Source organism: Sceloporus undulatus, chromosome 1 (genome assembly GCF_019175285.1).
Source record: "Sceloporus undulatus isolate JIND9_A2432 ecotype Alabama chromosome 1, SceUnd_v1.1, whole genome shotgun sequence".
NCBI classification, from domain to species: domain Eukaryota; kingdom Metazoa; phylum Chordata; class Lepidosauria; order Squamata; family Phrynosomatidae; genus Sceloporus; species Sceloporus undulatus.
Window position 1 is genome coordinate 280,987,557 of NC_056522.1, and position 19,594 is coordinate 281,007,150.

The window sequence follows — 19,594 nt, forward strand, 5'->3', positions numbered from 1 at the left end:
AGCTCTAGTACAAAGGTTTACCAGTTCATCAAAAGGCAATGGTGGGCAGAGCTTAAGAGAAGATTCTGTTCCTATTGATTGGCATTCAGGTTCCATGACAGTTGGAGGCTTGCAGGAGTAAAGAGATCATATAACACTGTAGCAGCTGGAACAGACCAGACCAGACCCATGAAGAGTGTTGCTGCTGGCCCAGAGTCTTCACAAGAGAAAGAACCACAGATTCTCTAGCTTCATCAACTAGAGTAAACCCTTGCTGGGCAAGTACTTATCCCGATGACCTGCTTAGTAAACACTGTTCCAAGCATTTCTTTAAAAGACTAGTGTAAAAGGGGAGAGGGGAGTGCTTAGAGTGAACAACTCTCACTCCAATATTAGAATCATAGAATCATTTATTATTATTATTATTATTATTATTATTATTATTATTATTATTATTAAGCTTTATTTATATAGCGCTGTAAATTTACACAGCACTGTACATAAAATCATTTAATTAGACGGTTCCCTGCCTTCAAGCTTACAATCTAAGAAGACACGACACAGAAGGAGAAGGGAATGGTTGGGGGAAGGGGATCAGGTCCAGCATTATTCTCTCCCTCTGAGGCCTGGACCATGGCAGATGGACAGATGGAGGGCTCTGTATCTTAAAGATAGGCCTGATGGCAATGGCCCACCTTTCTCTCCCCCTCAGAGGCCAGGATGGAGCTGGATGCCTTCGGGGAGGGCGCAGTTCCTTTAAGGGAGGCCAGATGGCAATGGCCCACCCTTCTCTCCCCCTCGGAGGCCAGGATGGAGCTGGATGCCTTCGGGGAGGGCACAGTTCCTTTAAGGGAGGTCTGATGGCATAGAGTTGGAATAGACCAAAAGGGCCATCCAATCTAATTTCCAGCCATGGAGGAACACACACTCAAACCACTCCTCCTGACAGATGGCTATCAGCCTCTGTTTAATGACCTCCAAAGAAGGAGACGCCACCACACCCTGAGGCAGTGTATTTCATTGTCAAACAGCTTTTACTGTCTGGAAGTTCTTCCTAATGTTTAAGTGGAACCAAGAAGAATTAGTTTAGACTAGTGATGTCCAAACTCTGGCCCTCCAGGTGTTTTGGACTTCAGCTCCCAGCATCCTAGATTATTGGCCAAGGTGGCTGAGGCTTCTGAGAGCTGAAGTCCAAAACACCTGGAGGGCCAGAGTTTGGACATCTCTGGTCTAGAGTAATTTTAGAATTCCAAATTTGATCTTCCATGATATGTTCAACTCAGGAGTAGCTTTTTGCAACACTGTTAAATACAGCGTATAGTGCTGCTGCAGACCCTCAAACATTTCACAGATGAAACCAGGGCATGTGTGGCCAAACAATATCAGTGTGTGGTTGAGATGGCAAAAATTATTAATGAGGAAGAACATAGAAGCTAGGAGAAGCTGCAGCAGTTTGTTTTTGCCTGAGCCTCCTGGGAATTGCAAGATTTCACCCTTCCTCTTCTGTCCCCCTCCTAAGTTAACTGAATGCAAACTATTTTCAAACTCTGAACTCAGTTGGCAGGTATAGGAATAAGATAGGTGGGAAGAAAGTGGGAAGAGGAGAGAAAAAGTGGGGCATTTGAAAAGCAGCTGGAAAAGTGAGAAAAACTGGGTCATTTTAAAAGCAGCTGAGAAAGTGGGGTGACGGAGGATTAACTAGAACTACCCCTGTCAAATTGAGATAGTTGGAAGGTAAAGGAAAGGCATTAGAGGAAAACACAGATGGAGTCATGGTGGTAAAATATCTGCCTAGAAGGAAAATTAAAACCCATTCCAGTTAAAATCCAAACCAGAGAATAACTCAAGGCAGGGGTTGGCAGAGTACAGGGAACAGGATGCATTTGGTGATTTGAGGGGCATTTTGGAGCAACAGAGCCATAAAAAATTGTGATACCTTTATTTTGACAAAGTGGCCGTACAAAACTCAAATCTTTCATTAAACGTGGAAAAAAAATTCCCCCAAGTCCCCACCCCTCCCAGAATGTTTACCCCCTCCCCACCTCCCTGCAAACAGCTGAAAGTTAGTCAAAAACACCTCTGGTTGCATATGTAGTGCCAATGTGCCCCTTGAGCTGTGGAGGTTAAAATACCACCCCTGTCTTAGGTGGTTGTAACTTCACAGTGTAAACTCAAAGGTTTATCTTCTGAGCTATGGAGATCTTTCTGCTCTCATATAACCAGCATGGATAGCCTTTCTGGCTCTCCACACAATGCAAAGTGGTTATACAAGTCCCCAGTTTGATCTGTAATCTCAAGTATGACACCTATGTGAAATTAAGTTTAAAAAGGTAATATAGTATCACTTTCTTTCTTCAATATTTATTTGGGACTTCTAAATATAACTTTAAAGTATAAGTCTAAATTGAAACACAGTTATTGTCATTTGGAAAGGCTTTGTTTCTTGCCTCAGCCCAGGACATTAGGAACTGTTGTTTCAGTCTCTTTCAGGACTCAGAGTGAAAAGAAGCAATGAAACCCAGGAGCATACAGAAGTCACTAGCCCACTGCCTTGGGAACCTTTCTAGACTGTGTTTTCTCTTAGGACTCTTCAGTATACTGTTCACCATTATTTGGAAGCAAAGCAAAGAAAAATGCAAATGTTCAGAACTGGAGGAACCAGCATTCATGGTAATTGAATGAAATCATTTGTGAACAAGATTTTTCATATGTTCTCTATCATTTAAAATATAGGTGCTGAACAGACAGGCCAAAATAAAGCTGCTTTGGGCCACTTTGGAGGTATGCTATTTAAATGATGCATGCGTTCTAAGAGACCGGAAGTCATGCTGAAGCCATGGTCCAGTCCTAAAGACTGGAGTACAGCTTTGGCACAGCTTCTGGCCTGTTAAGAGGCATGTGTCAGTTAAACAGCATACCTCCAATGTGACCCGAAACAGCTTTATTTTGGCCTGTCTGTTTGGGCCCATACATAATTGATCTTTAAATCGATTTAAAAACAGCTACACACGTTTCCGAAGTATAGACTTGACTGACGTGGCATAGAAATTGTTAATGTAGATTACACAGCATTAGAATGCTGTTGTACCTTTTGATATAATGGTGGCTAGGACTCCAGTTCATTTGGTAAGATGGATATGCCCTTTCCTCTTAGACTGAGATCTACCAGCTGTCACATATGCCTCTGGAACATTGAAAGCTGAGTAATCTTATCCCATTTTTATATGGAATTATGAGTTTAGTTGAGCAAGGTAATGCTGTGGATATATTATTCATCAAAGGTTCCCCATTATCTAGAAACTTGTCTACGTAGGCCAAATAAACTGGTCTCACCTTATCATCACTGGGAACAGTCCAGACAACATACAGGCCAATTCTAGGCCTTTTCAGTACCTCAGGGCTTTAATCCAAAGAAAAAAGTGGGGATTTACTCTGGATTTGACCAGAAAAGCACAGATCATGATCACAGAAAGCTTATCAAATTTGCAAATGACTTCAAGCTAGGTGATGAGATAGTTAATACCTTGGAAGATCAGATTTAGGATTCAAGATGATTTTAAGAGATTGGAAAAATGGGCCAAAACTAACAAAATAAATTGTGATGGGAATAAATGTAAGATTCTGCCTTTAGGCAATGAAAATCAGATGCACAAGTACAGGATAGAAGACACCTTTACAGTAATATGTGTGAAAAGGATCTAGGATTCCTAAGAGACTAACTAAATATTAATCAACACTGTGACTTCACAGTGTGTGTGTGTGTGGGGGGGGGGGTGCATGTCTAACTTCTAGGGGGAAACAAAAGTACTATAGTGTGCAGATCAAAGGAAGTAAAAATACAGTTGTATTCTGCTTTGACTTCATCTGGGTACTATGCCCAGTTTGGGATACCACAGTTTAAGAAGGATATTGAAAAGCTGGCACATGTCTGCTGGATGTCTACAGGGATTATTATTATTATTATTAACCTTTATTTATGAAGTGCTGTAAATTTACACAGCGATGTAAATTTAGAAAAGATGGCATATATAAGTCTAAATTGGTTTCCTGATTTCTATTACCTACAAGATTGTATGCCCAGTTGTTGACAGCATGTCACGAAAAACGGGTGAAACACAGGATGGCAAAAGGTCTGAAAACCAAACCTCCCAGAAAATGGTTGAGTAATCTTACATTAAATCCCTTTTACTAGAGAACACAAAATATTAAAAACCAAAAGAACAGGGGAGAAAAAACCCCACAAGCACACAAGCAAGATCCTGAATGCATGTAGTACTTCCATCACTTTCACAACCTTATTCATTAAAGGGGGACAATTCTCTCCCCCCATCGAGATATTTATTCGACCATTTTGGATACATATTCAGTAGGTTTTGTCAGTTGTTATCATACATTTCAAAATCCATTCTTTCAGGAAAAGAGCATCTTGTTTGTGCTATGTTAATATCAACAAAGTGTTAGCTGTTGAGTATAGTCGGGGCAAAGCATACTTTGTTTTCACTCAGTTTTATGAAATCTGATTCTACACTGTAGAGCATGTATAAGATAATTGACATCAGTTAGCTTAAGTATGCCTAAATTTGCATATGATTAATGCCTTAACACAATCCAGTGAAATAACTGGATCATCCAAAATTGCTTATTCAGTCTTGGATTTATAGTTTCACCCGTTTTTCATGACATGCTGTCAACAACTGGGCATACAATCTTGTAGGTAATAGAAATCAGGAAACTAATTAACTAAATAGGATTAATTGATAAGTATTAATTTATAGATCATTAGTAATGTTAAATCAGTGCCAGCATGGTTTAGTAGTTTGAGTTTTGGGCCCATCTGGGAAACCAGGGTTCAAAGCCATGGAAAAACCCCATTGGGTAACCTTGGGCAAGTCACACTTTTACAGCCGTAGTAGAAGATTGGGAAAAAAATCTTGCCAAGAAACCCCTATGATAGGATTGACATAAAGTTGAAATCAACTTGAAAGAACACAATGAAAAGACACACACACACACACACAGAGAGAGAGAGAGAGAGAGAGAGAGAGAGAGAGCAACCTTTGAGTGCATAATGGGATTCTATTTGATATTTAAGGATATAGGTGGAAAGAAGAGCATCGGCCTTGATGATATCATATGGGACAAGCCCCAGAATCCAACTCTCAGTGTCATGGAAAGTGCTAGTGGTCCTTTGCCTATACAATATACATATCTCTTGGGATCTCCTCCTACTAAAAAGCGTGAGTATAGGCTGTTATGGGTATGAGGACCCTTGATGTATGTGGAACAAAATAATGTAAGAGAAAGATCCAGCTTCTATGTTGCAAGCTACTTTAGGTCATCCCTAATTTGAAATACATGATCTGAAATACATAGTTTATACTATGAGGCCCTTTTCTCTGTCATTTAAAAAACAAAGGTGGGTTTGGAACACTGGCTAGCCATAAAGGATCTGATTTACTTGAAAGATGTACCACCACAGAAACATTAAGTCAGTCACATACACAATGACCTGTTGGATTGAATACTATCTACCTGATGTTTTAAAAGTGGCAGCTTGGAGGAGTTTAAACAGAGGATGAGTGGCCATCCTTGGGGAGAGTGCTTTAGATGAGTATTCTTGAAAGGCAGGGGACTGGGCAAGATGGCCCTACTGGTTCCTTTCAACTCTCTTGATCTATAATTCTGTGAGGGAGACTATACAGTACTTGTGAACTTGGCCTGAAATGATGAAATATTGAGAAATCTTTGAGAAATAAAGACTTTGTGTCACCAAATGGTAGCAGTGATTTGGCAGTCTCTGCCCTGAGCTCAATGGGTAGCTTTTAAAAAAGGCCATGGCTTGATAGGAAAGGGAGGCTGCTGCCATACTGCAGAATTAATTCAGTTTGACACCACTTTAACTATCATGGCTCATTAATACAGACTTTTAGGATCAACAGTTTGTTGTGTCACCAGAGCTCTCTGACAGTGAGGGACAAATATCTCACAAAACTACACATCCCAAAATGCCAATGCATTGAGCCATGGCAGTTAAAGCAGTGTCAAACCGCATTAATTCTGCAGTGTAGATGCTACCTAGGTTATAGCTGCAAGGCTGGAGTACTGCTCCTGCTTTTTTGGTGCTAATCCACTGGCTTCCTGTCAACTTCAACTTGCCACTGGGGAGCCAAATCTCAGTTACAACAACCATAAATACAGTACAGTAGAAACAATAGCAGTAGTAGTATTTTGACACTGATGAAATGTAAATAGGTTTCCCGTACTCCATTTCCTGAATTCCAGGCAATTACTTGGTAATAGTTCCAACTTCCATTCTAATCATGCAAATTAGGCACATTAATTATTGCATTTTTTTTCTCCCACTATCTTTCAAACTTCCTGTCATTTTTACAGTTATGATCTGAGAGCAGAAGCACAGAACATTTAAAGTGCTTGACATGAAACAAGGAGATTCACTTTCAGGTCTCTGCTCAGTCGTGGAATTAACTATCTGATCATGAGCCAGCACTATCTCTCAACAACCCTACTGTACTTTGCCATAGTCTTTCACAACCACACAACTGCAGCCCACAACTCTACGAGGTTTTCCTTCTCTGTCGATCAGGATTGCTGGGGAGATTAACAGAAACTAAGCAAAGTAGAGCAGTACATTTATAGTGAAGTACAAATAAAACAACAAAACAATCTTAACATTATGCCATGCATGAACACTTCTATTAGTATTCTCATCTGATGACTATTTTTTTGCCATCAGTTTTTCACTGGTGGCAAAAATAAATACAGATCTATAAAAATCACAGGAAACCCCACCATCTGCAAGATGCACAGAAAAATAATAGTAATTGGCCGGATGAGGTGGGGAAAGCATTGCCTGGTTTCCTTCAAAGATGCAGAATACTTTGTAGAATAAATACAGTGTAGAAAAGATTAGTTTAACTGACCATCACTTACTTGACTTTTTATAAAAACGTACATGCTAAAGTACCTCATCTATGCTACCATGTCTGTGCTCTCACCTAATTATTGTTTGTTAGTGCAATTAAGATAACGATAAATGTTTGTACTTTTTACATTTACATTCCTATTCACCTTACTAAATATATCTTTCTGCCCAAACCATGTATATAAATATCTGCCAGCTCTTAATAATAATAATAATAAATTTTATTTGTATTTCCCACCTCTCCCTGCAGATTGAGGCGGGATTACAACAGAGAATAAAATCAACAATAAAATACAAGATACAATATTATCTAAAAATACAATCATGCATTTCATAAAGTGGGTTGCAATCCACAATTGTATGCTAAGTATTGTCAGCGCAACTGCTGGGGTCCAACAACCACTGTCAGCAACTCAAACGAGTCCTGGGGTTAAATCAGACCCTTGAAGCAGAGCTGACAAATTTCCAGAAGCCGAAGCATGGCTCCAAAGTCCAATTAGGATGACAGCAACTGGATGTCTTCCAGGAACTGCAGCAATGCAGGAACCTCCGGGGACACACAGCAAACCGATGCTATAGCTTCTTCTGATAAACCACCAGAGAAACTAAGTCTCCCAAAGTGCTCTTTATTCACAGTGCTATTATACAAAACTAGATCTCTAAAACTCCAAACCATACCAATCCAACTCTTTCTACAAACCCACACTACACCCTTGCAACCCCTGGGCTTATATAGTCTCCAGACCATGTGGTCTCTCAAACCCAGTGAGTTCAGGTGTGTAGCCATGTCATGTGTCTCCTGTGCAATCTAGACACATGGTTTCATCATCCATGGTTACATGCACGTGGGCATTGAAGTGTCCTTGAGCCAATGAGCTTCAGCTGTGCTGATCAACCTTGCCACTCTGCTGAATGCTCATGGCCAAACACACACACGTTAAGCATTTCCCTGTGTGCTGTGTTTTAACCCTTCAAATCCCTGACAAGTATAACTTGTTAGTCTTTAAAAATAGATACTACTGTTAGGGTAAATAATTCTGTTGGGGTACCACCCACCCTACTGCTCAACAGTCTCCCTTCCTGAGCTAGCCAGGGTGGTATCGGGGCTTGTGTTGGAGTCTCTGGAGCTAGTAGTACTGCGGGACCCATGCTGAGACTGCCTTGTCGGGAGTGGCTTGGGATTTCATAGCTTCCATGACAACTATGGGTCTGTCCCAAGTGGTATCTGGTCCTATTCATACTGAGCACACTCTGGGCCTTGTTTTCTGTGCTGCATGGGGTGATGATCCTGATGTGGAGGAACTCTTCACAAATCCATTGTCACAGACAGATCATTATCTGGTTAAGCTTAGACTCACTGGGACTCTGAATCTCTGCAGGGGTGGGGAACTGCTTAGGATGGACTACCCCAAGAGACTGATGAATTTGGATGGATTCTTCATGGCCCTTGGGATTTTCCTATTACCTCAGCAGGTGATTCTGTTGAATCTGCTGACCTCTGGAATGGGGAAATGACCAGAGTGTCTTCTCTTATGAAGTGTAACAAAACCACCATCCTGGTTTTCCAGGTTGTTGGTGGTGATGAAGTGAATGAAATGGATATTAGAGTAAAGTTGGTGAAAGTCTCAAAGCATGTCTGACCAAACATGGACTGGAGCCTATTTGAAGGCCTACTCCATGGCAGTGCAGGCAGCAAAGAAATTATTTTGATGCCACCATTGCATCTGCATGGAGTTGCCCAGCAGAGGTGTTCTTAGTGGTCAGACATTTATTATACTGTACATTGGTTGTCAAACAAAATATGCAGACCATTTGACAGCCTGCTGTGAAGAATAGCATTTTGCATGGCATTGTGCGGATAAAGTCACTCAGATCTTCTCCAGTGTGGATGCTGTAGTTGATACAATGTCAGTGGAATAACCTTGGTGCCTGTTTGTCCAGTGTTAATGGATACAGTGGTCCCTCTCCTTATGTGAGGGATCTGTTCCAGATCCCCCTGCATAAGGGAAAATCTGCCTATACTCAAGCCCAATAGGAAATAATGGGGCGCGTGCATGTGGCGGGCCATTTGTTCTCCCCAAGTAGTTTCCGTGTAAGCTGGAAGCTGCGTAAAATGCATCTGCGTGTGGCGCAGGCGCACTGTACTTTTCAATTTGCGCAACCTGAGGATATGGACAAGATCCTGTGAGAGGTGAGAGCCACCACATGTGTATTAAGACCGTTGACTTATCAAATAAACAAGAGAGGGACTGACTTGAGTGGGTGAAGAGTGAAAGCTGAGTAGATTTCCAACTTGCCTAAAAGAACAATTGCAAGGCCTTTATTGAAAAAGCCATCCCTCTATAATGAAAAAGCGATCCCATGAATGTGGAAAAAAATGCAGATAACAAAAACACTTATGTTTTTACCTGAGAGAACACCTCTCTAGGAATCTCTAGGTCCTCCAGGGCAACTCTGTGGTCAACATCTGCCAGGCACTGACCATAGAATTGCACTGGAAGAGCTACCAATGCCTAGTGGAGTGTTCTCTCTAGGAATCTCTAGGTCCTTCAGTGCGAATTTGGTTAAACTTGGAGGACCTAGATATTCCTAGAGAGAACATATTAATAAAATCTGTGAATAATCAAATCCGCAAAAGTCAAAGCCACAAATGTGGAGGGATGAGTGTAATTTAAAGGTATAATTTTAATTTTGCTAGTTGTTTATGTCTCAACTATTAACACTGAATTCAGTGACATATGAGAATTACAATTTATGAATAAGAGGAGTACAAAAAACATTACTAAGGATACTGTATGGTGTGGTATGGGAGGAGGTCAGTGCAGGGGGTGGCACCATGAGTTACTGCTTGAGGTGATGCCAACACAAATGATGCCACTGTGCTGGGGGACTCCTGTTCAACTCCCGGCCATTGACTTGTGAGGTCCCTCAAGATTCTAATTCATCCCCAGTGATATTTAACATATACATGAAACCACTTAGAGCAGTTGTCCAGAGTTTTAGCGTGCAGTCCACCTCAATCCAAGGAGCCTATCCTGGCCCTAAACTAGTGTCTGTCATCAGTAATGGACTCACTGAGGGCAAACAAATTGAAACTTACGCCAAACAGAAGTGTTCTTGGTCAGTTGGAAGGAAATCAGAGAATAGTGATTTAGCCTTTGTTAGATGGGGTTACACCCCTCCCCCAGAGATGCAGGTTCACACTTTGGGTGTACTCCAGGATTCAGCATTGAACTTGGAGTCTCAGGTTTCTGCAATGGCCAGGAGTGCTCTTGCATATTTAAACCTTGTGCTGTGCACCAACAATGCCTCTTCCTTGAAACACCAGATCTGCCCACAATGGTACATGCCTTAGTTAGGTCTTGCTTGAACTAGTATAATAAACTCCTCATGTGGTTGCCTTTGAAGAGTGTTTGGAAACTTCTGCTGGTCAAAAGAGCTGCAGCCAGACTGTTAACCGAGGCAGGTTATAAAGACCCCACAATGCCCCTGTTCAAACAGCTCCACTGGCTGCTAGTTTGTGTCCAGGCACAATTCAAAGTGCTGGTTATGACCTATAAAGCCCTATATGGCTCAAACCCAGGCTATCTGGCAGACCATATCTCCCTGTAGGCCCTTCTCTCAGTCCCATCACCATCACAAACATCCGATCTTGTGCCTGTGCAGTATGCTCCTCATTGATTCTTCGTGCACACCATTTCTTGCACTATTGCTCTCCTGTCTCTCCTACTCCCTCCCTCCCCTGACCTTCTGCCCTTATGGGGCACCCCACCCTTCCTTCTTGCCCTCAGCAACATGCACTCCCATGTTTCTGGTGCTTCAGTGCTCACACTACTTCTTCTCCAATAGCTCCTACTTCCTCCTGAACCTCATCTTGCACCCTCACAGTATACTCCTCAGTTGCTTCTCAAACTCAACTGCTTTCCCTGCTTTCCCTTGCATCCTTCACACTTGAAATTCCCTTGGTTTTTTTGCAGAATAATTTGACAGAAGAGTGCTTACAAATCTCTCCTTATATCTCAGTTTATACAAGGGACTTTAAAAAAATAATGAAAGTTTGCAATCCAGACCAAATGTTGATCCAAAGAGTATCAGGTGGCATGCTTAGAATTTGGGTAAAACCTGGTTATTTAGGTGATATGGCTACTAAGTGTAAAGTTGCACTAACATACATATGTTGGAGGTCTGAGAAGGTGAAAACTGCTTTTGCAGTCCTTTGACTTTGCAGTGTCAGCCAGATAATGTCTGGGTGCATCTTCGTGGCACATCAGTGACTGTATGTGTGGTGGAGCTGCTTCTGCCTGATGTCTGGTTGCCATTGTAAAGCCAGGCAGTAGCATCACTAGGAAGTGCAGGGGGTTCAGATCACACCAGGTGACATCTCAGAGAAGGGATGACACCCAGTTGGACCCTCCTCCTTCTGTGAGCTGGGAGGGACAGGTAAGTGAGGCAATCGGACCAGAGGGAGGAAGAGAGAGGCAGGCTGCCCTGTAGCCACCCTCCCCCCCAGCAGCCCTTTCCAGGCACCTGCAGTGTGTGACACCAACTCTAATGACATCACTGGAGCCAGAGAAATGGTGTTGCACAAGAAGGCATTGGATCCTTCTCTGAGCAACATCTAAGGGAGTTTCACTTACAGTGGCATAATGTGGTAATACTGACATAAGTCATCAGGAGCACTCTGGCCAGGTCTTCATCTTCATTCTCATTGACATATTGACATTATTATCACAACTATAATATTCAGAGCCAATAGAATAATTATGCAGTTTTTAAAATTACACACAACATGTCATATAAAATGCAATGTTATTATTTTAACCTCTTTTAGGATTCTTGACCATTGGAATTTCTTCTGTCTACAAAGCAAAGGAGCAGAACTTATTGAAGACAATTGAGTCCATTTTAAGTCACTCTTCACTAGAAGAACTACAAATGATAACCCTGGTTATATACCTTGCTAATAACAGTTCTCAGCTAAATGAGCACAGTGCCAAAGAAATTAAGGCTAAATTTGGAGAGCATGTTAATGTAGGAAGATTGCTTGTTATTCAGAGCTCTCTTGCCAGTTACCCTCCTTTAAGCAGCTTGAAAGCAGATTACTGGAATAGAGAGAGAATGGGGGGTAGAACCAAACAGAATGTGGATTATGCTTATTTAGTTAACTTTTGTGCTGGTCTCTCTAAATATTATTTGATGCTTGAAGATGATATTGTCTGTGCTACCAATTTTGTAACCATTATACACAACTATGTAAATGACAGAAAAATACCTTGGACCACAATAGCATTTTCAAGATTGGGCTACATAGGGAAACTCTATCGTAGCTGTGACCTTATTAAACTAGCCAGGTTCCTTTTCATGTTTTATGATACACTGCCTGCAGACTGGCTTCTAGAATTTTTCCATAAAGCAAAAGGTCAGGAAAATGCCATATTTTTCCGGCCTTCTCTCTTCCAGCATATAGGTAGAAAATCTTCATTTCACAGCATGGAAATAGAGCTCCAAGATCCAGAGTTTGAGGAAGAGTTTGGACCTTCTGGAGATTTTCCAACTGCTTCATGTTTCACAAATATACCCATATTTTCAAATTATGTACCAAACAATGTGTGTCCCCCTGGAAAGGGTGTTTTCTGGGGCAAAAATGTAACAGCAGAGAGCTTCTTCACCATTGTCTTTGCACATCCAATTGTTCCCCAGAAGATTCAGATTTACACAGGGTCAGCTGAATTTAACAGGGACATTCTCTACTATGGTTATGTAGAAAAAGGGAGGCTGAAAATTCATTCACATGGGAGTCAAACATGCCTGACTTTTCAACGAATTGGGGATTTTAAGAATGGACGTTTTGAAATGGAAGACAGGGACAATGACGATGATATAGACTGCCTTCGAATACAGGCCACAGCACCACAAAAGCAGTGGCTGAGAATAAGGAAAATTAATATTTGGGTGAAAAATAATTAATGTTCACATTCATGTTGTGCATATCCATTTGATAGTATGGAAAGCTGCATTAAATCTTGCTGTCTGTGATTAGATAGATAATTGCTTTCATTCCCTGAAATTCAAAGGGAGCTTTGTTTTTGTTTCTTTTCATTTCATTTTAAAATAAACTTGGATGGAAAGCAGCATGCAAACTCTTATGAAATAAATTAACATTTCCTTCCCAAGCATTCATGTCAATGACTCAAATCATAACCTGTGTGGCTCCTTCATAAAATCCTTCAACTATCATACATAGGCTACAATTTAAATTATCCAAAGAGGCAATGGATAGCACGATCAAAGAACAATTTCACTACTGCAGTGATTAGACAGGATTTCTCCATTAGCTGGTTGTGGTGCAGGTCTTGGAATATGTTAGTGGCATGGAACAACACACAAAAAAGGTTTATTTATTTATTGCATTTATAGGAACATTTTGACAATGCATTCCTATTACAAGCTATACTTCACAATACACATTGACTATTTTCTTGACCAGCAGCAAAACAGCAGCAAATAGAAAATTCCTACATTTGAATTTGCAAGACAATCCAAAATCAACTGTCTTTTATAGTGCTAGAGCTATGCAATTGTGCAAGTTATGTAGTAATTAAGAAAATCTCCCAACCACTTTTGCCCTGTCTCAGTCACCTCTCACCTCACCTGATTTGTCCCACCTCACCTGATCTTGGTGAATTCTCTCTCTCTCTCTCTCTCTCTCTCTGTGTGTGTGTGTGTGTGTGTGTGTGAGAGAGAGAGAGAGAGAGAGAGAGAGAGATGCTCTTTTCACAGCAGAAAACTAGGACATGTGTGTCAAAGCAATGTCGGAGTGTGGTCAAGATGGCAAAAAAAATATTAACCAGGAACACAGAAGCTACGAGAGGCTGCAGTGGTTTGTTTCCGCTTGAGTCTCCAGGGAAAGCCAAGACTACATCCCGTCTTCTCCTCACACTGAGTTAAGTGAGTGCAAAGTAATTTCTGTTGAATTAAGATTGCAGCATTTGAAGTAAGATAATAGCCTTATATGTCGGGAACATTTAAACCAGTGAAGAGATCCAGGACATCAATTCTGGAAGCCAGGTGGAGAGCATCTGGATAAAAATTAAAGAGGAGGTAAACAACAGGGATGTTATTGTGGGAGTCTACTACAGACCCAGACTAAGGAATTGGATGATGCCTTTCTAGAACAGATGACCACACATTCAGAAAGGAGAGATGTTGTAGTAATGCGTGAGTTCAACTATCCTGATATTTTCTGGAAGTCAAACTCAGCCAAATCCTCAAGGTCTAGCAAATTCTTCACTTGCCTTGGAGACAATTTCATTGTCCAAAAGGTGGAAGAGGCAATAAATAAATAAAATAAATTTTTTATTTCTATTCCACTTTTTGCCAGGCAATCAAAGTGGCGTACAACAAGTTAAAATGCATCCATATATACATAATACCCCCCTTAAAACAAGATTAAATAATATAAGATTAAAACTGCATATTAAAATCCGATTAATCCAAATAATAATCATCATGGACAGAGTTCAATAGATGGGAAGTCCTATTCATGGCCGAGTATTTTATTCCAGGAAGGCCTGCCGGAAGAGATCTGTCTTAATGGCTTTTTTAAAGCTCTCTAGATTGGTAATTTGATGGATCTCGTCCGGCAGGTCATTCCATAAGTTGGGAGCAGCTGCAGAAAATGTCCTCTGGGAGGTCGCCATCCACCTGGTCTTTAAGGGCTGTAATAAATTTCTCCCAGAGGACCTGAGTGTACGGGGTGGATTATATGGAAGCAGGCAATCCCTTAGATAGGTTGGGCCCAGGCCATGTAGGGCTTTAAAGGTGATAACCAACACCTTGTACTGTGCCTGGAAACTAATAGGCAGCCAGTGGAGTGACTTCAATATTGGTGTTATATGGTCACTCCTTGTTGTTTCTGTGACCAACCTGGCTGCCATATTCTTTACCAACTAGAGTTTCCAGACTAGGCGCAAGGGTAGCCCCATGTAGAGCGCATTGCAAAAATCAAGTCATGAGGTTACCAGCGCAACAAGGGGATCAGCTATTTTGGATCTGATCCTAACCAACAGGGATGACCTAGTTAATGAAGTGCAAGTAGTGGGATCCTTAGGTGAAAGTGACCATGTTCTCCTGGATTTTTTTTATTCAATGGAAAGGAGAAGCCAGGCATAGTCAGACATGCATTCTAGACTTTAGGAGAGCTGATTTCAGTAAACTTAGAGAAATACTGGGGGTGATCCCATGTTCAGGGAAACTAAAAGAGAAGGGAGTTCAAGATGGATGGGAGTTTCTCAAGGGGGAGATACTGAAGGCACAATTTCAAACAGTTCCAATGAGGAAAAAAAGTGGGAGATGTCTCAAGAAACCAGGATGGATGACTAAGGAACTTTCAACTGAGCTAAGTTTTAAACGGAACATATATAAGAAATGGAGAAACGGGGAAATCACCAAAGAGGAATTCATACAAATAGCTATCCTGGGTATGGGTAAAGTGAGAAAAGCTAAAGCGCAGAATGAAGTCAGTCTTGCTAGAGAGGTTAAGAACAACAAAAAGGGCTTTTTTGGATATGTCTGCAGCAAAAGAAGAAAAGGGAAGTGGTAGGGCCACTGCGTGGAGAAGATGGCAAAATGCTAACAGGGGACAGAGAAAAGGCAGAATTACTGATCATCTTCTTTGCCTCAGTCTTTTCAGAAAAGGAAAAGGGTGCTCAGCCTGAAGAAAATGGAGCAGAGGACAAAATAGGGGAATTTCAGCACAGAATAAGTAAAGAGATAGTAGAGGAACACCTTGTTAATCTAAATGAATAGAAATATCCAGGACCAGACAAACTACATCCAAGAGTATTAAAAGAACTGAAAAATGTAATATCGGAGCCATTGGCAATAATCATTAAAAACTCCTGGAGAACAGGAGAAGTCCCAGCAGACTAGAGGAGGGTAAACATTGTCCCCATCTTTAAAAGGGGGGGGGAGGATCCCAACAATTATTGTCCAGTTAGTCTGACATCAATACCAGGAAAGGTTCTGGAGCAAATCATTAAACAGAGAGTCTGTGAACATCTAGAAAGCAATGCCATAATCACAAAAAGTCCACATGGGTTTCAGAGAAAGAAGTCATGCCAGACAAATCTAATCTCTCTCTCTCTCTCTCTCTTTGATAAAATTACTATCTTGGTAGATGAAGGGAATGCTGTAGATATAGTATATCTTGATTTCAGTAAGGCTTTTGACAGGGTTCCCCATGACATTCTTGCAAACAAGTTTGTAAAACGTGGGCTAGACAAAGTAACTGTTACATGGATTTGTAATTGGTTGACCGGCCAAACCCAATGGGTGCTCAACAATGGTTCCTTTTCATCCTGGAGAGAAGTGACCAGTGGGGTCCCACAGGGTCCTGTCCTGGGCCCAGTGCTATTCAACATCTTTATCAATGACTTGGATGACAGAATACTTATCAAATTTGCAGATGACACCAAATTAGGAAGAGTAGCTAATACCCATGAGGGCAGGATCAAACTTCAGAATGACCTTAATAGATTAGAAAGCTGGGCCAAAGCTAACAAAATGAATTTCAACACGGAGAAACATAAGGTACTGCACTTAGGGCGGAAAAATGAAAAGAACAATTATAGGATGGGGGACACTTGGCTTAAGGAGGCTACATGTGAAAGGGATCTAGGAGTTCAAGTAGACCACAAATTGAACATGAGTCAACAGTGTGATGCAGCAGCTAACAAGGCCAATGCGATTTTAGACTGCATCAATAAAAGTATAGTGTCTAGATCAAGGGAAGTAATAGTGCCACTATTCTGCTCTGCTCAGGCCCCACCTGGAATACTGTGTCCAATTCTGGGCACCACAATTTAAAAAGGACATTGAGAAACTGGAGTGTATCCAAAGGAGGGTGACCAAAATAGTGAAGGGTCTGGAAACCATGCCCTATGAGGAATGACTTAGGCTGCTGAGGATGTTTAGCCTGGAGAAGAGAAGGTTAAGGGATGATATGATAGCCCTGTTTAAATACTCGAAGGGATGTCATATTGAAGGCTCGTTTTCTGCTGCTCCAGAGACTAGGACCTGGAGCAATGGATGCAAGCTACAGATAAAGATATTCCACCTCAACATTAAGAGGAACTTCCTGACAGTAAGAGCTGTTCGACAGTGGAACAAACTCCCTCAGAGTGTAGTGGAGTCTCCTTCCTTAGAGGTCTTTAAACAGAGGCTGGATGGCCATCTGTTGGGGATGCCATGATTTAGATTTCCTGCATGGCAGAGGGTTGAACTGGATGGCCCTTGCAGTCTCTTCCAACTCTATGATTCTGTGATAAAGACAAAGGGAGAAATGGGAAGGGAGAAAGAAACTGTGACATTTTAAAAGAAGCTGAAAAAGCCATGCGACAGAGGAGTGATCAGGACTGTTTCTGCCAAATCTGGACATTTAGAGGGTATGGTGTGTGCACAAGGGTGACAGGATGAGGCTATAGCCTTAAGACATTCCTTTCTCAATTGCCATTTTTCCTTCCACTGTAACTCACCAGAGGGCAGCAAATCTCCATCTTTTGGTTTTTCCAAAGGAAAATTTCTCTCTGTGTGTGTTTCATAGCTTATTTTCAAAGCTTTTAACAACTAAGCAAAATAAACTAACAAAAAAAAAAAAAAATCCCATGCATACTCAGAGTGTATCATTTAAGCTTTTAAGATCTATTTTGTCACATAGGCAAAATATGAAAGAAATTGATTTTCTTCAAGCTTGATAATGTTCTAGAGGGGAAGGGGGAATTTAAAATGAGCACCCATCCACCAGCTAGTGGCCTTTTGAATCAAACTCACCACCTAGTAGCAACCTACCTAGCATAGTTTCACTGCGAGTGGAATATGCTTTAGGTTCTGAATGCTGATTGCTGTTTTTCAGGCTTCAGGTTGCAGCTGTTTTCCTTTTAAAGATTCTCTGATGAAGGGTGGATTTGTCCAGGTCTGACTTTTCTTTCGCCTCACAATAAAGCCACTATTGACACTTGCTGTGACAAGCAGGACTTCAACTTTACTTCCTAGCTAACTACAAGGACTGTTGATTACTGAGCCCTCTAGTTTTATTAAGAGTTCCCACAGTGTCTCATAAGTATGCTCTTTTCTTTAACATAAATGTTTCCTTGCTGAAGCAGACCCATCAGAGCAGCCAGAGCTACTCCACAAGGGGCTGGCCAGTTACTTTGGGAAGCTCACAGATAAAATCATTAAATAACAACCATGTTGTTCTTTTAACTTGCTCATTAATATCCAAATCTTGCTCTAAAGATGTGGATAAAAATCCTGACAACCTTCTTTCAGAAAAAAAAAATGGCTGGGTTTGCTTTACAGAAGTTTATGGTAATGATCAGCTGCATCTCTAGAGCAGTGCATCTTGTGATATCTCACCCCCATATGCCAGGGAATGATAGCATATTTGTGACCATTGGCTACTACAAGTGCATTTCCTTTTCCTGGAAGCCTGTCATGGATCATCAGCTAATGGCTAGCACCAAGTAGGGTGTATTACAGTACTCCAAACAAGACATAACCAAGACATTGTACCACAATGGCCATATCTTGCATCTCAAGGAATGGGTGCAGTTGGCACATAAACTTTACATGTGCAAAAGCTCTCGTGGTCACTGCAGAAACCTGGGCTTCCAGGTTCAAAGTTGTCCAGGAGTATACTCCATCTAGCACGGCCTGAATTCCTATTCCCTGATTTATTTTCTGACTGACAGGATCACCTCTGTCTTGTTTGGGTTAAGTTTCAATGTGTTTCCCCTCATCCATTAATGGACTCATTACTGATGGTAGACATTGGTTTAGGACCAGGACAGCCTCCTTGGATTGCAGTTGAAAGGCATAGCAGAGTTGGGTGTCATCCACATATTGATGGCATTGCACCCCAAAACTCCAGATGACCTCTCCTAGTGGTTTCATGTATATGTTGAATAGCATGGGGGACATATCAGAACCCTGAGGGACCTCACAGGCCAATGGCCAGGGGTTAGAGTGGAAGTCCTGCAGCACACCCTTCTGGGTTTGCTCCTGCAGGAAGGAACAGATCTACTGTTAAGTCCCATCCCAGAGAGGCGGCCCAGAAGGATACTATGGTCAATGGTATTGAAAGCCATTTGGAGGTCCTGGAAAACCAACAGGGACACACTCCCACTGTCCACTTCCTAGTATAGGTCATCACCTATCTCAGCTATTCACTTTTAGGTATACACACTGGGATAACTGTTTTCCAGCCAACATATTAATCTGAAAAGTGTGGATTTAGATTGGTTTGTTTTTAAAAGGTTGGAACATATTAAATTGCATCCATTAGTGACAAGTGTGTATTAAACTCTTGGGATCACTACAGAAGCTGGAATTCACTACCTCCTTCATACAATGCCCAAAACCTTGGCAGGATTTACCTTCCTCCTGTGGAAGCTTTCCATCCACAACTGTATAATAGCTGGGGTAGTGCATGGGGCATCAGAAGAGTGTTTTGCTGTCTTCCCAGACCTCTCAGAGGTCCTCTAGAGATCCCGAAGGATGATATTGTCATTGCACATTTGGTTACTGGTATATAACCAAATACTTCTCAAACAGCTCCACTGCCCATGAGCCATTAAAAGGATGGGAGGGGTGCAGGGGGATGATGAGTCTTCC

The 19,594-nt window shown here is 41.5% G+C and overlaps 1 protein-coding gene across 3 annotated transcripts; it reads left to right on the forward strand.

The window, feature by feature from the left end:
• The first annotated feature begins 134 nt into the window (after positions 1-134).
• On the forward strand, positions 135-13,025 carry LOC121919615 (alpha-1,3-mannosyl-glycoprotein 4-beta-N-acetylglucosaminyltransferase C-like). Of its 3 annotated transcripts, none has more exons than XM_042446420.1 (4): positions 135-257; positions 2,460-2,649; positions 5,072-5,216; positions 11,754-13,025. In XM_042446420.1, exons 2-4 carry the CDS (start codon positions 2,491-2,493, stop codon positions 12,887-12,889), a joined length of 1,440 nt encoding a protein of 479 aa, XP_042302354.1. In that variant the 5' UTR covers positions 135-257; positions 2,460-2,490; the 3' UTR covers positions 12,890-13,025. The 3 variants fall into 3 exon arrangements, with proteins under 3 accessions (XP_042302354.1, XP_042302355.1, XP_042302356.1); XM_042446421.1 differs by having other exon boundaries at positions 149-261; XM_042446422.1 differs by lacking the exon at positions 135-257 and having other exon boundaries at positions 2,474-2,649; positions 5,079-5,216.
• The last annotated feature ends 6,569 nt before the right edge of the window (positions 13,026-19,594 follow it).

Bases quoted from the DNA above. Each gene is read 5' to 3' on its own strand.
- LOC121919615 (XM_042446420.1), top strand. From the start codon at position 2,491: ATGAAACCCAGGAGCATACAGAAGTCACTAGCCCACTGCCTTGGGAAC. The intron at 2,650-5,071 runs GTAATTGAATGA...TTGATATTTAAG, and splicing joins TGGAGGAACCAGCATTCATG to GATATAGGTGGAAAGAAGAG. The intron at 5,217-11,753 runs GTGAGTATAGGC...AACCTCTTTTAG, and splicing joins ATCTCCTCCTACTAAAAAGC to GATTCTTGACCATTGGAATT.